The 17786-nt window shown below is 34.3% G+C and overlaps 1 protein-coding gene across 4 annotated transcripts in view; it reads right to left on the bottom strand.

Moving 5' to 3' along the window:
• LOC102968110 overlaps positions 1 to 17786 on the bottom strand; it is a 449421-nt gene that overhangs the window by 355986 nt on the left and 75649 nt on the right. For 3 of the 4 annotated variants that reach the window (XM_042974931.1, XM_042974932.1, XM_042974933.1), the window contains exon 4: positions 4133 to 4296. In XM_042974931.1, coding sequence (XP_042830865.1) covers positions 4133 to 4296 — 164 coding nt within the window. Of the gene's footprint in view, positions 1 to 4132; positions 4297 to 17786 lie in introns of those variants that run through there. The other variant, XM_042974934.1, reaches the window with a different exon arrangement.

Raw genomic sequence — 17786 nt, 5'->3', positions numbered from 1 at the left:
AAATGGAAAAAGATTCCATGATCCTGGAGAGGAAGAACAAATATTGTTAAAATGTCGATACTACTGAAAACAATCTACACATTCAATGCAATCCCTATCAAAATAACACCAGCATTCTCCACAGAGCTAGAACAAATAATCCTAAAATTTGTATGGAACCAGAAAAGACCCTGAATAACCAAAGCAATCTTAAAGAAAACCAAAGCAGGAAGCATCACAATCCCAGACTTCAAGCTATACCTCAAAGCTGTAATCATCAAGACAGTATGGTACTGGCACAAAAACAGACACTCAGATCAATGGAACAGAATAGAGAACCCAGAAATGGACCCACAAATGTATGGCCAACTAATCTTTGACAAAGAAGGAAAGAATATCCAATGGAATAAAGACACTCTTTTCACCAACTGGTGCTGGGAAACTGGACAGCGACATGCAGAAGAATGAACCTGGACCACTTTCTTACACCATACACAAAGATAGACTCAAAATGGATGAAAGACCTCAATGTAAAACAGGAAGCCATCAAAATCCTCGAGGAGAAAGCAGGCAAAAACCTCTTTGATCTGGACTGCAGCAACTTCTTACTCAACATGTCTCCAGAGGCAAGGGAATCAAAAGCAAAAATGAACTATTAGGACCTCATCAAAATAAAAAGCTTCTGCACAGCAAACGAAACAATCAGCAAAACTAAAAAGCAACCTTCAGAATAGGAGAAGATATTTTCAAATGACATATCAGACAAAGGGTTAGTACCCAAAATCTATGAAAAATGTATCAAACTCAACACCCAAAAAACAAATAATCCAGTGAAGAAATGGGCAAAATACATGAATACATACTTCTCCAAAGAAGACATCCAGATGGCCAACTGACACATGAAAAAATGCTCAACTTCACTCATCATCAGGGAAATACAAATCAAAACCACAATGAGGTACCACCTTATGCCTGTCAGAATGGCTAACATTAACTCCGGCGACAACAGATGTCGGCGAGGATGCAGAGAAAGAGGATCTCTTTTGCATTGTTGGTGGGAATGCAAGCTGGTGCAGCCACTCCGGAAAACAGTATGGAGGTTCCTCATAAAACTAAAAATAGAACTACCCTACGACCCAGCAATTGCACTACTAGGCATTTATCCAAGGTATACAGCTGTGCTGTTTCGAAGGGACCCATTCACCCCCATGTTTATAGCAGAACTATTAACAATGGCCAAAGTATGGAAAGAGCCCAAAAGTCCATCAATGGATGAATGGATAAAAAAGATGTGATATAATGGAGTATTACTCGGCAATCAAAAAGAATGAAATCTTGCCATTTGCAACTATGTGCATGGACCTGGAGGGTATTATGCTAAGTGAAATTAGTCAGAGAAAGATAAAAATCATATGACTTCACTCATATGAGGACTTTAAGAGACAAAACAGATGAACATAAGGGAAGGGAAACAAAAATAATACAAAAACAGGGAGGGGGACAAAACATAAGTGACTCATAAATTTGGAGAACAAACAAGGTTATGGGAGCAGTTATGGAAGGGGGGATGGGCTAAATGGGTAAGGGGCACTAAGGAATCTACTCCTGAAATCATTGTTGCACTAATTTGGATGTAAATTTAAAAAATAAATAAAGAAAAAGAAAAAGAAAAAGAAAAAGAAAAAGAAAATAAACCATTTCCAATGACACAGTAAATCAGTTCATGCAGTATGCAAGGATTCTCATGGTGTTTGCTATTTAACAGTCTCAATTGAATACCTAACCTAATGGGATATAAAGTAGAATCAAATATACATATCATCATACTCTTGTAAGGCTATGATGGAAAAGATACATAAAGACTACTTTAAAAAGGAGTAAACATTGACCTTACAGAAAGTAGAAGGATAAGAGTTTTCAAAAATCAATAGGACATATTAGAACATTTTAAAATCCATCAGAAATAGTTTTTATTTTTATTTTTTTATTATAGTTAACACACAATGTTACATTAGTTTCAGTTGTAAATAGAGTGATTCAACATCTGTATATGTGATGCTATATTCACGACAAGTATAGCTACCATTTATTACCACACAATGCTACTACAATATCATTGATGTTATATCTTTGATTGCCAGGAATTATTCATTCCATATCTGTAAGCCTGTAACTCCCACTCCCCTTCACCCATTTTGCCCATTCCCCTGCCCACCTTCCGTCAAACATTAGTTTCTTGCCTGTTTTTATAGGTCTAATTTTGCTTTTTTTTTGTTTATTCATTTGTTTTGTTTTTTTAGATTCCACATATGATAGAAATCATATGACATTTGTCTTTCTCAGTCTGACCTATTTTGCTCAGCACAATACTCACTAGGTCAATCCATGTTGTCACAAATGGAGAGATTTCATTCTTTTTTAAAAAAAATATTGTTTATTTTTATTGTTATGAGAGAGACAGAGTGTGAGCAGGGGAGGGACAGAGAGAGAGGGATATGCAGAATTCAAAGCAGGCTCCAGGCTCTGAGCTTTCAGTACAGAGCCTGACGTGGGGCTTGAACTCGCAAGCTGTGAGATCATGACCTGAGCCAAAGTCGGATGCTCAACCGACTGAGCCACCCAGGCAGCCCAATTTCATTCTTTTTTATGGATCCAAAATATTCCATTGTAAAAATTGGCAGAGGACCTAAACAGACATTTTTCCAAAGACGATATATTGATGGCCAACAGATACATGAAAAAATGCTCAACATTAATAATCATCACAAAAATGTAAATCAAAACCACAATGAGACATCACCTCACACCTGTCAAAATGGATAAAATAAAAGACAAGGAATAACAAATGTTGGTGAGAGTACAGAGAAAAAGGAAATTTCATGAACTGTTGGTGGGAATATAAATTAGTACAGCCAATTTCTAAAAATAGAAATACCATATGATTCAAAAATTCCACTAATTGGTATTTACCTAAAGAAAATGACAACTTTATTTACAATAGCTAAGATATGGAAGCAACCTAAGTGTCCACTGATAGATGAATGACTAAAGAAGTGGTATATACATACAATGAAATGTTATACAGCAACAAAAAGGACAAGATCTAGCCATTTGCAAGAACATGGATGGGCCTAGAGGGTATTATGCTAAGTGAAATAGGTTGTACTGTGAAAGAAATAGTTTTTAAGCCTGTCAAATGAAAATTTAGGGGCATGGCTCAGTCATTTAAGCGTCCACCTCTTTATTTCAGCTCAGGTCATGATCTCATGGTTTGTAAGTTTCAGCCCCACGTTGGGCTCTGCACTGACAATGCGGAACATGGTTGAGATTGTCTCTCTCCTCTCTCTCTGCCCCTCCTGCACTCTCTCACTCTCAAAATAAGTAAATATAGTTAAAAAAATAAAAAATAATGGAAAATGAAACTCAGTAGACACAATTAGGCATATGATATTGTTTGAATTACTCAAGTAATTGAAGGTCCTCGATCAATATTTGTTGAATAGGTAGATGGATTTTGATCACAGTCCTGAAATAATGAAAAAATCCAAATCTACTTCATCTTTGTTAATGAGTTCCAGACTTGTCCTTTGTATTTATTATTGAATTTTGGTTTGACTGAGCTATTATATAAAGTGACCACTCTATTTCTAGGTGCAAAGACAACTGTCTAGAATATTGTGTCTGGCCTTGATAACTCTTTTATCATTCTTTGATTCATTTTAAGATTCAGTGGATATAGCAATTCTCTCAATCCTTTGATCTTATAAAAATTTGTGAGTTTATTTCTTAGAACCTCCATCTCTCACTTTCAATTCTATAAGGCAGAATAACCTTCAGTTTAGGCAGAATATCTCTGAGTTTTCCCAGGAATGATGGGACACATTATCCTCACGGTGGAGCAAGAAACAGCAACCACTTAAGACAGTGCCATGATTCAAATACAGGATTATGAACGATCCACAGAGTAATTAGAGACCATATCAGTCATAATTACTTTTGAACTAGAAAGGCAAAAAACTGAAATTCACTGTAGATCACGTATCTGATGGAAACACACTCTTTTCTTTAATTCATTTTTTGTTAATTAAAAAGAAAGGCAAATTAGGACAGTGCTATAATAATAAATAGGACTATAAAAATAAAAAGGACTCACCTTTTTATTAATATTAGCAACCGCTTTTAATATGATGTCCTGGTGGTCAGTCTGTATTATGCCAAGTTCATTAAGTTTTTGCCGAGTAATGTTAAGTAGCTTCTCCCCATTGATTTTTGCTCTTTCAAAGTGTTCTCCATATATCAGAAAATTATAATTCAATTCTGAAAAAAGACAAAAGAGGTAAAGGAAATGTCAAAGAAAATAGAGACCATACCTCCTTTAAAGACAACTATATAATTCAACCAGTATAGAATTACTTGTGTCTTTTTTCTTATTATGAATGAGCCATTTACAGTTTTTATTCCAACACTTCATCTTAAATTCAGCGTCCTTAGTTAGAAAGGCTTAGGAAGGACAGATTTTTGTAGGCCTTCACAGAAATGCTTAAATAGAAAATTTAATTAATAAAATATACCCTGTTAAATATACACTTATAGTTAGAGATTATAACTGAAAGTATATTTATAATCTGTTATAATAATATTGAAGATGGACTTCACAGAACTGAGATAAAATGTACTTCTTGATTTGTGACTGCTTTAACATTTGGAATTTGATCAATTAAGAATCCATATAGTTAATATATGTGAACTATTTGGGGAGGGTACAATCTCTTGGGTAAACTGCTTCATAACTATAATTAAGAGGGAAAAATCCAAAATTATTCACATATATATTTTAGTAACCTGCTTCTGCCATTTCTTTAGCTCTATTTAGAAAGAAGTAATTAGAAGATACATAAGTAAAACAATATAATATTAAATAATGGAGAAAAATTAACATAATCTTATATAAAAGAAAGCTGAGCTTATATGAATAACTAAAGGCATCAGAAGACTAAATACATTATGGAGGCACCTGGGTGGTTCAGTCGTTAAGCGTCTGACCCTTGATTTTGGCTCAAGTCATGATCTCAATGTTCATGATCTAGAGTCCATAGTTGGGCTCTGTGCTGTCTGCTTGGGATTCTCTCTCTCTCTCTCTCTCTCTCTCTCTCTGTTTTTCTGCTCCCTAAACTTAAAATAAGACTAAATTATGAAATTATCATTCTTCTTTGGTTACACATAGTAAGAGTAAGGGTACAGTGGAAATGGTCCCAGATTAACATAATTTATTTGAAATTTGATGAACTTCCCTATGAAAGTGAATGTGGCTAATATCCTGGGAACTAATGATATAAGCTGATTAATACAGATCTTACTACTTTGATTTTTTAAAAATAACTCAGGAAAGTGTTTACCTTTATAATATCTTTAGATAATCTGCTAAAGAATTAGATAATATAAATAGCATTTCATGAGGAATATTTAAACTTCTTTTAAAACTTCTCAAGTACAGGGGCATCTGGGTGGTCAGTCAGTTAAAATTCTGACTCTTGATTTTAGCTCAGGTCATAATTTCACAGTTTGTGAGTTCAAGCCCCATGTGGGGTTCTGTGCTGGCTCATGGAGCCTGCTTGGGATTCTCTCTCTCTCTCTCTCTCTCTCTCTGCCTCTCCCCTACTCATGCTCACTCTCTCTCACTCTCTCTCAAAATAAATAAATAAATAAATAAATAAATAGCTTGTCAAATACAGGTATACCCTTCACTATACTCATATGCTAATTAAGTAATATTTGCATTCTTACCTATTTATTAAAACAAGTCCTGTCAATGACCTCTGATAAATTTACCTTGTTAGTTTCATTCTTTTTTATTTAATTTCTTTTATTCGAGTATAGTTGACACACAATGTTACATTAATTTCAGTTGTACAACTTAGTGATTTGACAAGTTTATACATTATGCTATGTTCACCATAAGTATAGGTACCATCTGTCCCATTACATCATTACAGTATCATTGACCATATTCCTCTTGCTCTGTGCCATATTACCATAACTTTATCATTTCATAACTAGAGGCCTGTATCTCCCCCTCCTCTTCACCCATTTTTTCCAATCCCCCCCACACCCTTCCCCCCTGACAACCATCAGGTTTTTTTTCTCTGTATTTGTAGCTCTGATTGTGCTTTTTGTTTTTTTATTTTTTTTTATTTTTATTTTTAGATTCCATGAGTGGAATCATATGGTATTTGTCTTTCTCAGTCAGACTTATTTTACTTAGCTTAAGTAGGTCCATTGATGTTGTCTCAAAAAGCACAATCTCATCTTTTTTAAGGCTGTTTAATATTCCATTATATATATTATATATAATATAATATGATATATAATCATAATATATGATTTATATAACATTTTCCTCATCCATTCATCTTATAATGTATCACACATATATAATACATAATAATATACCACATTATATATATATATATATATATATATATATATATACTACATTTTCCTTATCCATTCATCTATTGATGGACACTTAGTTTGCTTCCATTCTTGGCTACTGTAACTAACGCTGCAATAAACATAGGGGTGCGTATATCTTTTGAGTTAATGTTTTCATTTCCCTTGGGTAAATACCCAATAGTGGAATTATTAGCTCATATAGCATATCTATTTTTAGTTTTTTGAGGAACCTCCATACTGTTTTCCACAGTGGCTGTACCAATTTACATTCCCACCAACAGTGCATGAGAGTTCCTTTTTTTCCACATCCTCACCAACACTTGCTATTTTTTGTCTTCTTGATTTTAGCCATTTTGACTTGTGTGAGGTGATATCTCATCATGGTTTTGGTCTGCATTTCCAAGATTAGTGGTGTTGAGCATCTTTTCATGTGTCTGTTGGCAATCTGCAGGTATTCTTTCATAAAATGTCTATTCAGTTATTCTGCCTATTTTTTATTTAAAATTTTTTTCTGCCCACGTTTTAATCAGATTCTTTTTGTGCTTGTTAGTTTCATTCTTATTACAACCTACCCTTTAAAGGCATAAAACTATATTTCTTTTATTTTAAATTTTTGTAATTCTCTATTGCTACATATTTAGACTGGTTTTACCCTTGATTACTCATAAATTAGTAAAGTTTCTCATTGAATTAAAAAAATTTTAAAGTAAAGCCACCTGGAATAACTCAACTTTTGTCAGTTTATTATTCAAATTTCCCATTTCCATCCATTGGAGCATTATAACAGAGAACACTTCTCTGTTCCATGCTATAAAATAACCAACAATATAATTCAGAGTTACAAAGTACCTATCTAAACTTGGGTGTATGTCTCTCAGCTTATTTTTCAGGCTATTACTTCCTTTCATTGGACAGAGAGAGATAATTCAGTACTTGATTTATAAGAGTACATATATGAGTGAATAAAAGTAAATAAAAAATATCAAGAGGAGAGATTGTCTTTTTCCCATTAGATATTGTTTCCTGCTTTGTTGAAGATTAATTGACCATATAGCTATGGTTTCACTTCTGGGTTTTCTATTTTGTTCCACTGATCTATGTGTCTATTTTTGTGCCAATACCATACTGTTTTGATCACTACAGCTTTGTAATATAACTTGAAGTCTGGAATTGTGATGCCTCCAGCTTTGTTCTTCTTTTTCAGGATTGCTTTGGCTATTTGAGGGAAGCTGTATAACTATGTCAAAATAAATCTGAAAGCTGAATTTCTCAAGGTAATCTTCCTATTATCTTATAGAAGACTTTGCTGTACTTATTTCATTACACTGGTTAAATATGATAAATAAACTGAAATTTCTATCGGTCAGTTCTCATGCTATCAATTGGCTAAGAGAAAATTATATATAGATTTGTCCAAAATAATGATATATATATTATTATGGATGGTGCTTATATGTACTTGAAACTTTACTCAGTAAATATATTTGAATGTTGAATGATTTATCAGAGGGGATTTTATATTTTCTTTACTCTTCATGTGTATATGAAGAGTGAATAGTAATGCCTTGAATATTTGACACCCCCCAGTGTCACATTCTGTTTATGAACTGCAACAGATACTTGCACTGAAATGTAATATACTGTCAACTAGATTGTAGGAATAAATTAAAGAATTGTGATGTATACAAATTAAATAAAATAACTTAGTCTATATAGATGATTGAGTATCTGATGTAGTACATGTCAGTTATTTCTCCTAGGTTACTTTACCTTGTTTTTATAAACCCTTTTATTAAAATTTCCTTAGAAAGCATATGGACCAGATAATAACTATGGACCTGAAACTAGTTGCATGCCTTCACCAACCAATAGCCTGCATCCTTTTATTACAGGATTCTGGATTGAATCTATACATATAATTTTGTCTTCATTTATATATAGGCCTTTTGAGTCATTAATGGCATAATTATCAAGTTGGTCTGATTAACATATATCAGCTATAAGCATATAAAGCTTGCAAATCAGAGACGAGGCCATTTCTGTAAGGAAGCATGAAGACTGAAGAGGCTAAATGTTCATGATTCAAAAAATCCATGGCAAATGTCCAAGGAGACATTCAGCAAGCCTAAGAATTGATTACAATTCCACAATCAGCATGCCCCTTCAAAGCGATACCACCAATGAAAGGCAGAAAGCTCATTCTCAATATCTGGCACACAAGCTTCCAGGTTTGTAAAACCATCTATATTTTGATATATTTTCACAATTCATAGTAGTGCTGTTCAAATTACCTCCAAGGATAAATTTTTTGGATACTAAGCTATCAATAAGAAAATCTATAACTTTCAAATTGATTTATATGACATACACATCCACACCTACCCGGTTTTTATTTTTATCCCATGTCACTTTGTCCCGTCAGAGCTTAATATTAACAATATTGATTTATAAGTTTGAGTCACAGTATTATTCTTAAATGTTGTGTATATGAATGAATATGTGCATGCATGTGTTTGTATATGTTTTAAATTTATTTTCCCAAATATGTGAGTAATTTATATAGTCATGACCCCATTGTATATGCATGGATTGACATAAGCCATTAAGAGTAGATTGTATATTTTGTTTATAAATATAAAAATAATCAGTTTTTTTCTCTTAGTCTAAGAAGCTGCAAGACCCACTGTAATAATAATAACTAATATTTGCCATTTTAAGCACTTTTCATATATTAACTCAATTCTTACAACAATTCTATGACAAAGGAACTACTATTATCTGCACTCTGCAGATGCAAAAACTGACTCAAGGAGAGGTAAGTCACTTAACAAAGGATACAAAGCTAGTAAGTGGCTGAGTCAGGATTTAAAGCCAAGAAGTTTGACTATAGATCTCATGCTCTTAACCACTATGCTATACTACTTCTCATAGTAATTGAGATGGTCTAAAATTGGAAATGACTACTTATGACACCCACAAAATATCTTCTAGAATGCCATGTAAGATACAGCTGGCCACAATCTCAGAGTAATCTAAGTGCAGTCAGCTATCCACAACTGTGAATTTTTGTAAAGATCATAATCCATATGTACAGCTCACCATTACTTAATCTCACTCATTCATTTGTTCAGCAAAGATTTAATAAATGCTTTCTATGTGCATAATAATTGTTACAAATTGAGGGGGACAGGAGGACATACAACACAATCCCTGCATTTAAAGAGCTTACAATTTTATTTTAGGACACTAAACAGAAACACAAAAAATGTTAATATCATGTATCTTAAACTAAAAGAAATATGCCCCAAGAGTTAAGTGACTGAGAAATATTGTAGGCTTTAGTTAATAAAAGAAATGAGAGATCAGAATGAATTTGAGTGATGGGGCAATGTTTTCACACATTCATATCCTGCACAATAAAACTGCAATCTCGTGTTTCCTAACACAGTACGTAGCATGTAATTTAACTTCACCAGTCAATTCTTTATGTTCCTAAAATCCACCATACTGTATATAGATTAATACAATACTATTTTGGGTCTAACTGGGTTTCTTATTTGTATGGGCTATGACTTTATCTAGAAGAGGGCAAAAAAATACTGAAAACAATTCAGGGAAAATATATATATTGTTGAATTATATTAGTCACAAATAGGCTAATTAAATTATTTAAACCAATAACACAACTGAAAATTAAAGAAATATTTATACAGCCAAAAGCATTTAAAATGTCCTAAAACTCAACAATTAAGAAAATTTCACCTCTCTATATTTTATAAGAAAGTGGCATATACTTGTAATAAAAAAGGGCCAAAAAAGACACCCAATGCATTTTAAAACTCTTCGTTTACTGAATTTCAAGCAACAGCATTTTAACTGAGAGCTTCTTCAAATTAGCAACTCATACAAACCATATGTGACAAAGCCTAGACATACTACTATGAAGAAACTACAAAATTAGATTCCAAAGACATCCAGGAATTTCAAATGTACAAAACAAACCTGGCACCAACAGAAAACTATCACTTTCATTTTATGTTATAGAACAACAGTCAAACATAAGAAAGATGCTCAATATATCCAAGAGGACTCAATTTAAAATACATTAAGAATAAAATAAAATAAAATAAAATAAAATAAAATAAAATAAAATAAAATAAAGTAAAAAGAAAGTTGAAATAAACTGGCTTGAAAAAATGGTAAACAATTATAAAGCTAAATAAGCAAGCTATAACTTTAAATATTGAGAATTATACCCAAAATGGTATTTTAAATTATATACAAAATTAATTCTTAATGTTATCTTCTTTAATGAGACTAAAAATGTAGAAAATCCAAAGTAAATGCATATACATTTTATATATATTTGGAATCCAAGGGGATATGCTAATTTTTATATTTATGTATGTATGTACATTTTGTGGGAAATATGTTTCTTAATTTTTAAATGGCTTATGATGCTATTTAAATTATAACAGTTTGCTACTTCTATATACTCAGAATAGTGTAATATCAGTAAATGATATCTATACAGTCTGCAAAGCATATAGTGAAGTGTTTAAGAACACTTGTAATAAAGGTGTTTCTAAGAATGATACTTGCTTACTATATAGAGGTTAATATTCTATCAGTCAATAGAAGTTATAAATATTCTGCAATACATGTAGAATGGTGTTTAAGAATACTTCTAACAAAGATGTTTGGAAGAACACTGTTTACATATTCCTTAGAATGTGTATCCTAAAAGTGTTTTACATATACTTAGAAGAGTGTATAACAGTGATAGTTATACACATTCTTCAATGGATGCAATGAAGTGCGTAAAAACACATGATAAAGATGTTTCTAAGAACACTAAAAAATTATCAATGTCAAATGATGAGGTGGGATAGGGAGGCTGATTTAGAATAAAGACCAAAATATTAAACTCTGAAAAAGCTACTAATAAAAAAAAAATTGAGATCCAATTTGGTTGCTGCCTAGAGGACAGCTTTTGTCTCAACATGAGTCATTGACAAAACAGATCACAGACAAAATTGTGAAATCAGAAAAGTTGGTCTTGGGGCTTTGTAATTGATTTCAACATCCACTGATGTGAGCCACTGAAATGTACACTGTCACTAAAAACTTCAACTCATACATATCCATATACATACTACTCAATGTTTAACACATTGAGGCATTCATTACATAATTATATTTTATTATTTTTTCATAGAAGCACAGGGTATAGCAATGAGAGAATATTTTCATTAACAAATACCTAATGCTCACTTGTTTTCTATTAAAAAAAAGAGAGAGAGAGACAGAGGGGCGCCTGAGTGGCTCAGTCGGTTGAGCGTCCACCTTCAGCTCAGGTCATGACCTAACAGTTCGTGGGTTTGAGCCCCATGTCAGGCTCTGTGCTGACAGCTCAGAGCCTGGAACCTGCTTCAGATTCTGGGATTCCCTCTCTCTCTGTTCCTCCCCCGTTCATATTCTGTCTCTGTCTCAAAAATAAACGTTAAAAGAAATACAAAATGATAAATTATCCAAGTAATAATAAACTTAGAAGGAAGTTTAAAAACAGGAAAAAATATGTACACACATTCTAAAAATACAGGTGTTAAAGGTTTAAATAAGATTTGATAATAATAAACATATATTTTCTTAGATTGATACTGGTGAAATCATGTGTGGAGATGCAATATCTAAAATAACTGAAGTAACTGTACAAAATGAATGAAACTCAGGGGAGATCCCCACTCTTACTTGTTTGGAAATATTCAGAGAGAGGTTTATTCATGACCCTTAATTTGCTTTAGTACCTGAAAATTAGATTATTTTAATTGTACCTACCTAGAGCTCCTTCACTGGAGTTTTTCTAAACAACTGAATATCAAACTAAAACCTACAAAATCAGTTGTTTCTAAGTCTTGCAAAAAAATAACCAAGAAACAAAATAAACCAAAAATACCAAGGGAAAACCTAAAATTTTACCCAGAGTTAAAACATTTATTTCAAAAATCAGTCTTCATTTTTTTTAATCATACCACAACTGGTATGAAAGAATATTGTGTTTCCTGAATACACCTGGGAAAATTGTTACAATCTGGGATAGCAATCAGATCTATCTTATACTTTACTGTTTGAAATATTCAATGGAGTAAGTGTGGATTTTATTTTTGTGTATTTGCTTTTTACTTGTGTTTTTTTCTTTTTTTTCTTTATTTAATTTAATTAATTAATTTATTTTTTTTCAATATATGAAATTTATTGTCAAATTGGTTTACATACAACACCCAGTGCTCATCCCAAAAGGTGCCCTCCTCAATACCTATCACCCACACCCTATCCTCCCTCCCAACCCACTTCAAACCTCAGTTTGTTCTCAGTTTTTAAAAGTCTCTTATGCTTTGGCTCTCTCCCACTCTAACCTCTTTTTTTTCCCTTCCCCTCCCCCATAGGTTTCTGTTAAGTTTCTCGATCCACATAAGAGTGAAAACATATGGTATCTGTCTTTCTCTTTATGGCTTATTTCACTTAGCATAACACTCTCCAGTTCCATCCACGTTGCTACAAAGGGCCATATTTCATTCTTTCTCATGGCCACTTAGTACTCCATTGGGTATATAAACCACAATTAATTTATCCATTCATCAATTGATGGACATTTAGGCTCTTTCCATAATTTGGCTATTGTTGAGAGTGCTGCTATAAACATTGGGGTACGAGTACCCCTATGCATCAGTACTCTTGTATCCCTTGGGTAAATTCCTAGCAGTGCTATTGCTGGGTCATAGGGTAGGTCTATTTTTAATTTATTGAGGAACCTCCACACTGTTTTCCAGAGTGGTTGCACAAATTTGCATTCCCACCAACAGTGCAAGAGGGTTCCCATTTCTCCACCTCCTCTCCAGCATCTATAGTCTCCTGATTTGCTCATTTTGGCCACTCTGACTGGCGTGAGGTGATATCTGAGTGTGGTTTTGATTTGTCTTTCCCTGATGAGGAGCGACGTTGAGCATCTTTTCATGTGCCTGTTGGTCATCCGGATGTCTTCTTGAGAGAAGTGTCTATTCATGTTTTCTGCCCATTTCTTCACTGGGTTATTTGTTTTTCCGGTGTGGAGTTTGGTGAGCTCTTTATAGATTTTGGATACTAGCCCTTTGTCCAATATGTCATTTGCAAATATCTTTTCCCATTCCGTAGGTTGCCTTTTAGTTTTGTTGGTTGTTTCCTTTGCTGTGCAGAAGCTTTTTATCTTCATAAGGTCCCAGTAGTTCATTTTTGCTTTTAATTCCCTTGCCTTTGGGGATGTGTCAAGTAAGAAATTGCTATGGCTGAGGTCAGTGAGGTCTTTTCCTACTTTCTCCTCTAGGGTTTTGATGGCTTCCTGTCTCACATTCAGGTCCTTTATCCATTTTGAGTTTATTTTTGTGAATGGTGTGAGAAAGTGGTCTAGTTGCAACCTTCTGCAAGTTGCCGTCCAGTTCTCCCAGCACCATTTGTGAAAGAGACTGTCTTTTTCCCATTGGATATTCTTTCCTGCTTTGTCAAAGATTAGTTGGCAATACGTTTGTGGGTCTAGTCCTGGGTTTTCTATTCTATTCCATTGGTCTATGTGTCTTTTGTTGTGCCAATACCATGCTGTCTTGATGATTACAGCTTTGTAGTAGAGGCTAAACTCTGGGATTGTGATGCCTCCTGCTTTGGTCTTCTTCTTCAAAATTACTTTGGCTATTCGGGGCCTTTTGTGGTTCCATATGAATTTTAGTATTGCTTGTTCTACTATCGAGAAGAATGCTGGTGCAATTTTGATTGGGATTGCATTGAATGTGTAGATAGTTTTGGGTAGTATTGACATTTTGACAATATTTATTCTTCCAATCCATGAGCAGGGAATGTCTTTCCATTTCTTTATATCTTCTTCAATTTCCTTCATAAGCTTTCTATTCTTTTCATCATACAGATCTTTTACATCTTTGGTTAGATTTATTCCTAGGTATTTTATGCTTCTTGGTGCAATTGTGAACGGGATCAGTTTCTTTGTCTTTCTGTTACTTCATTATTAGTGTATAAGAATGCAACTGATTTCTGCACATTGATTTTGTATCCTGCAACTTTGCTGAATTCATGTATCAGTTCTAGGAGACTTGTGGTGGAGTCTATCGGATTTTCCATGTATAATACCATGTCATCTGCAAAAAGCGAAAGCTTGACTTCATCTTTGCCAATTGGGATGCCTTTGATTTTCTTTTGTTGTCTGATTGCTGATGCAACACTATGTTAAATAACAGCGGTGAGAGTGGACATCCCTGTCATGTTCCTGATCTCAGGGAAAAAGCCCTCAGTTTTTCCCCATTGAGGATGATGTTAGCTGTGGGCTTTTCATAAACGGCTTTGATGATGATTAAGTATGTTCCTTCTATCCTGACTTTCTCAAGGGTTTTTATTAAGAAAGGGTGCTGGATTTTGTCAAAGGCCTTTTCTGCATCGATTGACAGGATCATATGGTTCTTATCTTTTCTTTTATTAATGTGATGTATCACATTGATTGATTTGCGAATGTTGAGCCAGCCCTGCATCCCTGGAATGAATCCCACTTGATCATGGTGAATAATTCTTTTCATAAGCTGTTGAATTCGATTTGCTAGTATTTTATTGAGAATTTTTGCATCCATATTCATCAGGGATATTGGCCTGTAGTTCTCTTTTTTTACTGGGTCTCTGTCTGGTTTAGGAATCAAAGTAATACTGGCTTCATAGAATGAGTCTGGAAGTTTTCCTTCCCTTTCTATTTCTTGGAATAGCTTGAGAAGGATAGGTATTATGTCTGCTTTAAATGTCTGGTAGAACTCCCCTGGGAAGCCATCTGGTCCTGGACTCTTATTTGTTGGGAGATTTTTGATAACCAATTCAATTTCTTCGCTGATTATGGGTCTGTTCAAGCTTTCTATTTCCTTCTGATTGAGTTTTGGAAGTGTGTGGGTTTTTAGGAATTTGTATATTTCTTCCAGGTTGTCCAGTTTGTTGGCATATAATTTTTCATAGTATTCCCTGATAATTGTTTGTATCTCTGAGGGATTGGTTGTAAATAATTCCATTTTCATTCATGATTTTATCTATTTGGGTCATCTCCCTTTTCTTTTTGAGAAGCCTGGGTAGAGGTTTATCAAGTTTATTTATTTTTTCAAAAAACCAACTCTTGGTTTCGTTAATCTGCTCTACAGTTTTTTTAGATTCTATATTGTTTATTTCTGCTCTGATCTTTATTATTTCTCCTATGCTGGGTTTGGGGTGTCTTTGCTGCTCCGCCTCTATTTCCTTTAGGTGTGCTGTTAGATTTTATATTTGGGATTTTTCTTGTTTCTTGAGATAGGCCTGGATTGCAATGTATTTTCCTCTCAGGACTGCCTTTGCTGCATCCCAAAGCGTTTGCATTGTTGTCTTTTCCTTTTCGTTTGTTTCCATATATTTTTAAATTTCTTCTCTAATTGCCTGATTGACCCATTCATTCTTTAGTAAGGTGTTTTTTAACCTCCATGCTTTTGGAGGTTTTCCAGACTTTTTCCTGTGATTGATTTCAAGCTTCATAGCATTGTGGTCTGAAAGTATGCTTGGTATAATTTCAATTCTTGTATACTTATGAAAGGCTGTTTTGTGACCCACTATGTGATCTATCTTGGAAAATGTTCCATGTGCACTCGAGAAGAAAGTATATTCTGTTGCTTTGGGATGCAGACTTCTAAATATATCTGTCAAGTCCTTCTGATGCAATGTATCATTCAGGGTCCTTGTTTCTTTAATGACCGTGGGTCTAGATGATGTATCCATTTCTGTAAGTGGAGTGTTAAAGTCCCCTGCAATGACCACATTCTTATCAATAAGGTTGCTTATGTTTATGAGTAATTGTTTTATATATTTGGGGGCTCCCATATTCGGTGCATAGACATTTATAATTGTTAGCTCTTCCTGATGGATAGACCCTGTAATTATTATATAATGCGCTTCTGCATCTCTTCTTACAGCCTTTAATTTAAAGTCTAGTTTGTCTGATATAAGTATGGCTACTCCAGCTTTCTTTTGGCTTCCAGTAGCATGATAAATAGTTCTCCATCCCCTCACTCTCAATCTGAAGGTGTCCTCAGGTCTAAAATGAGTCTCTTTTAGACAGGAAATAGATGGGTCTTGTTTTTTTTATCCATTCTGATACCCTATGTCTTTTTGTTGGTTCATTTAGTCCATTTACATTCAGTGTTATTATAGAAAGATATGGGTTTAGAGTCATTGTGATGTCTGTATGTTTTATGTTTGTAGCGATGTCTCTGGTACTTTGTCTCACAGGATCCCCCTTAGGATCTCTTGTAGGGCTGGTTTAGTGGTGACGAATTCCTTCAGTTTTTGTTTGCTTGGGAAGACCTTTATCTCGCCTTCTATTCTAAATGACAGACTTGCTGGATAAAGGATTCTCGGCTGCATATTTTTCTGTTTAGCACACTGAAGATATCGTGCCAATCCTTTCTGGCCTGCCAAGTTTCAGAAGAGAGATCAGTCACGAGTCTTATAGGTCTCCCTTTATATGCTAGGGCACGTTTATCCCTTGCTGCTTTCTGAATTTTCTCTTTATCCTTGTATTTTGCCAGTTTCACTATGACATGTCATGCAGAAGATCAATTCAAGTTATGTCTGAAGGAAGTTCTCTGTGCCTCTTGGATTTCAATGCCTTTTTCTTTCCTCAGTTCAGGGAAGTTCTCAGCTATTATTTCTTCAAGTACACCTTCAGCACCTTTCCCTCTCTGTTCATCCTCTGGAATACCAATTATGGGTAGATTATTTCTCTTTAGTGCATCACTTAGTTCTCTAATTTTCCCCTCGTACTCCTGGATTTTTTTATCCTTCTTTTTTCAGCTGCCTCTTTTTCCGTAATTTTATCTTCTAGTTCACCTATTCTGTCTTCTGCCTTTTCAATCCGAGCCATGGTCCTCTCCATTTTATTTTGCAGCTCGTTTATAGCATTTTTTAGTTCCTCCTGACTATTCCTTAGTCCCTTGATCTCTGCAGCAATAGATTCTCTGCTGTCCTCTATACTGTTTTCAAGCCCAGCGATTAATTTTATGACTATTATTCTAAATTCACTTTCTGTTATATTGTTTAAATCATTTTAGATCAGTTCATTAGCTGTTGTTATTGCCTGGAGATTCTTTTGAGAGGAATTCTTCCGTTTGGTCATTTTGGATTTTCCCTGGAGTGGTGCGGACCTGTGGGGCACTTCCCCTCTGCTGTCTGAATAACTGGAGTCGGTGGACAGGGCTGCAGTCAGACCTGATGTCTGCCCCCAGCCCACTGCTGGGGTCACAGTCAGACTGGTGTGT

The sequence above is a fragment of the Panthera tigris genome, chromosome X (assembly GCF_018350195.1).
Source record: "Panthera tigris isolate Pti1 chromosome X, P.tigris_Pti1_mat1.1, whole genome shotgun sequence".
NCBI classification, from domain to species: domain Eukaryota; kingdom Metazoa; phylum Chordata; class Mammalia; order Carnivora; family Felidae; genus Panthera; species Panthera tigris.
Note: the sequence above shows the minus strand (reverse complement) of the source record. Positions and strands in the feature narration are given on the sequence as shown.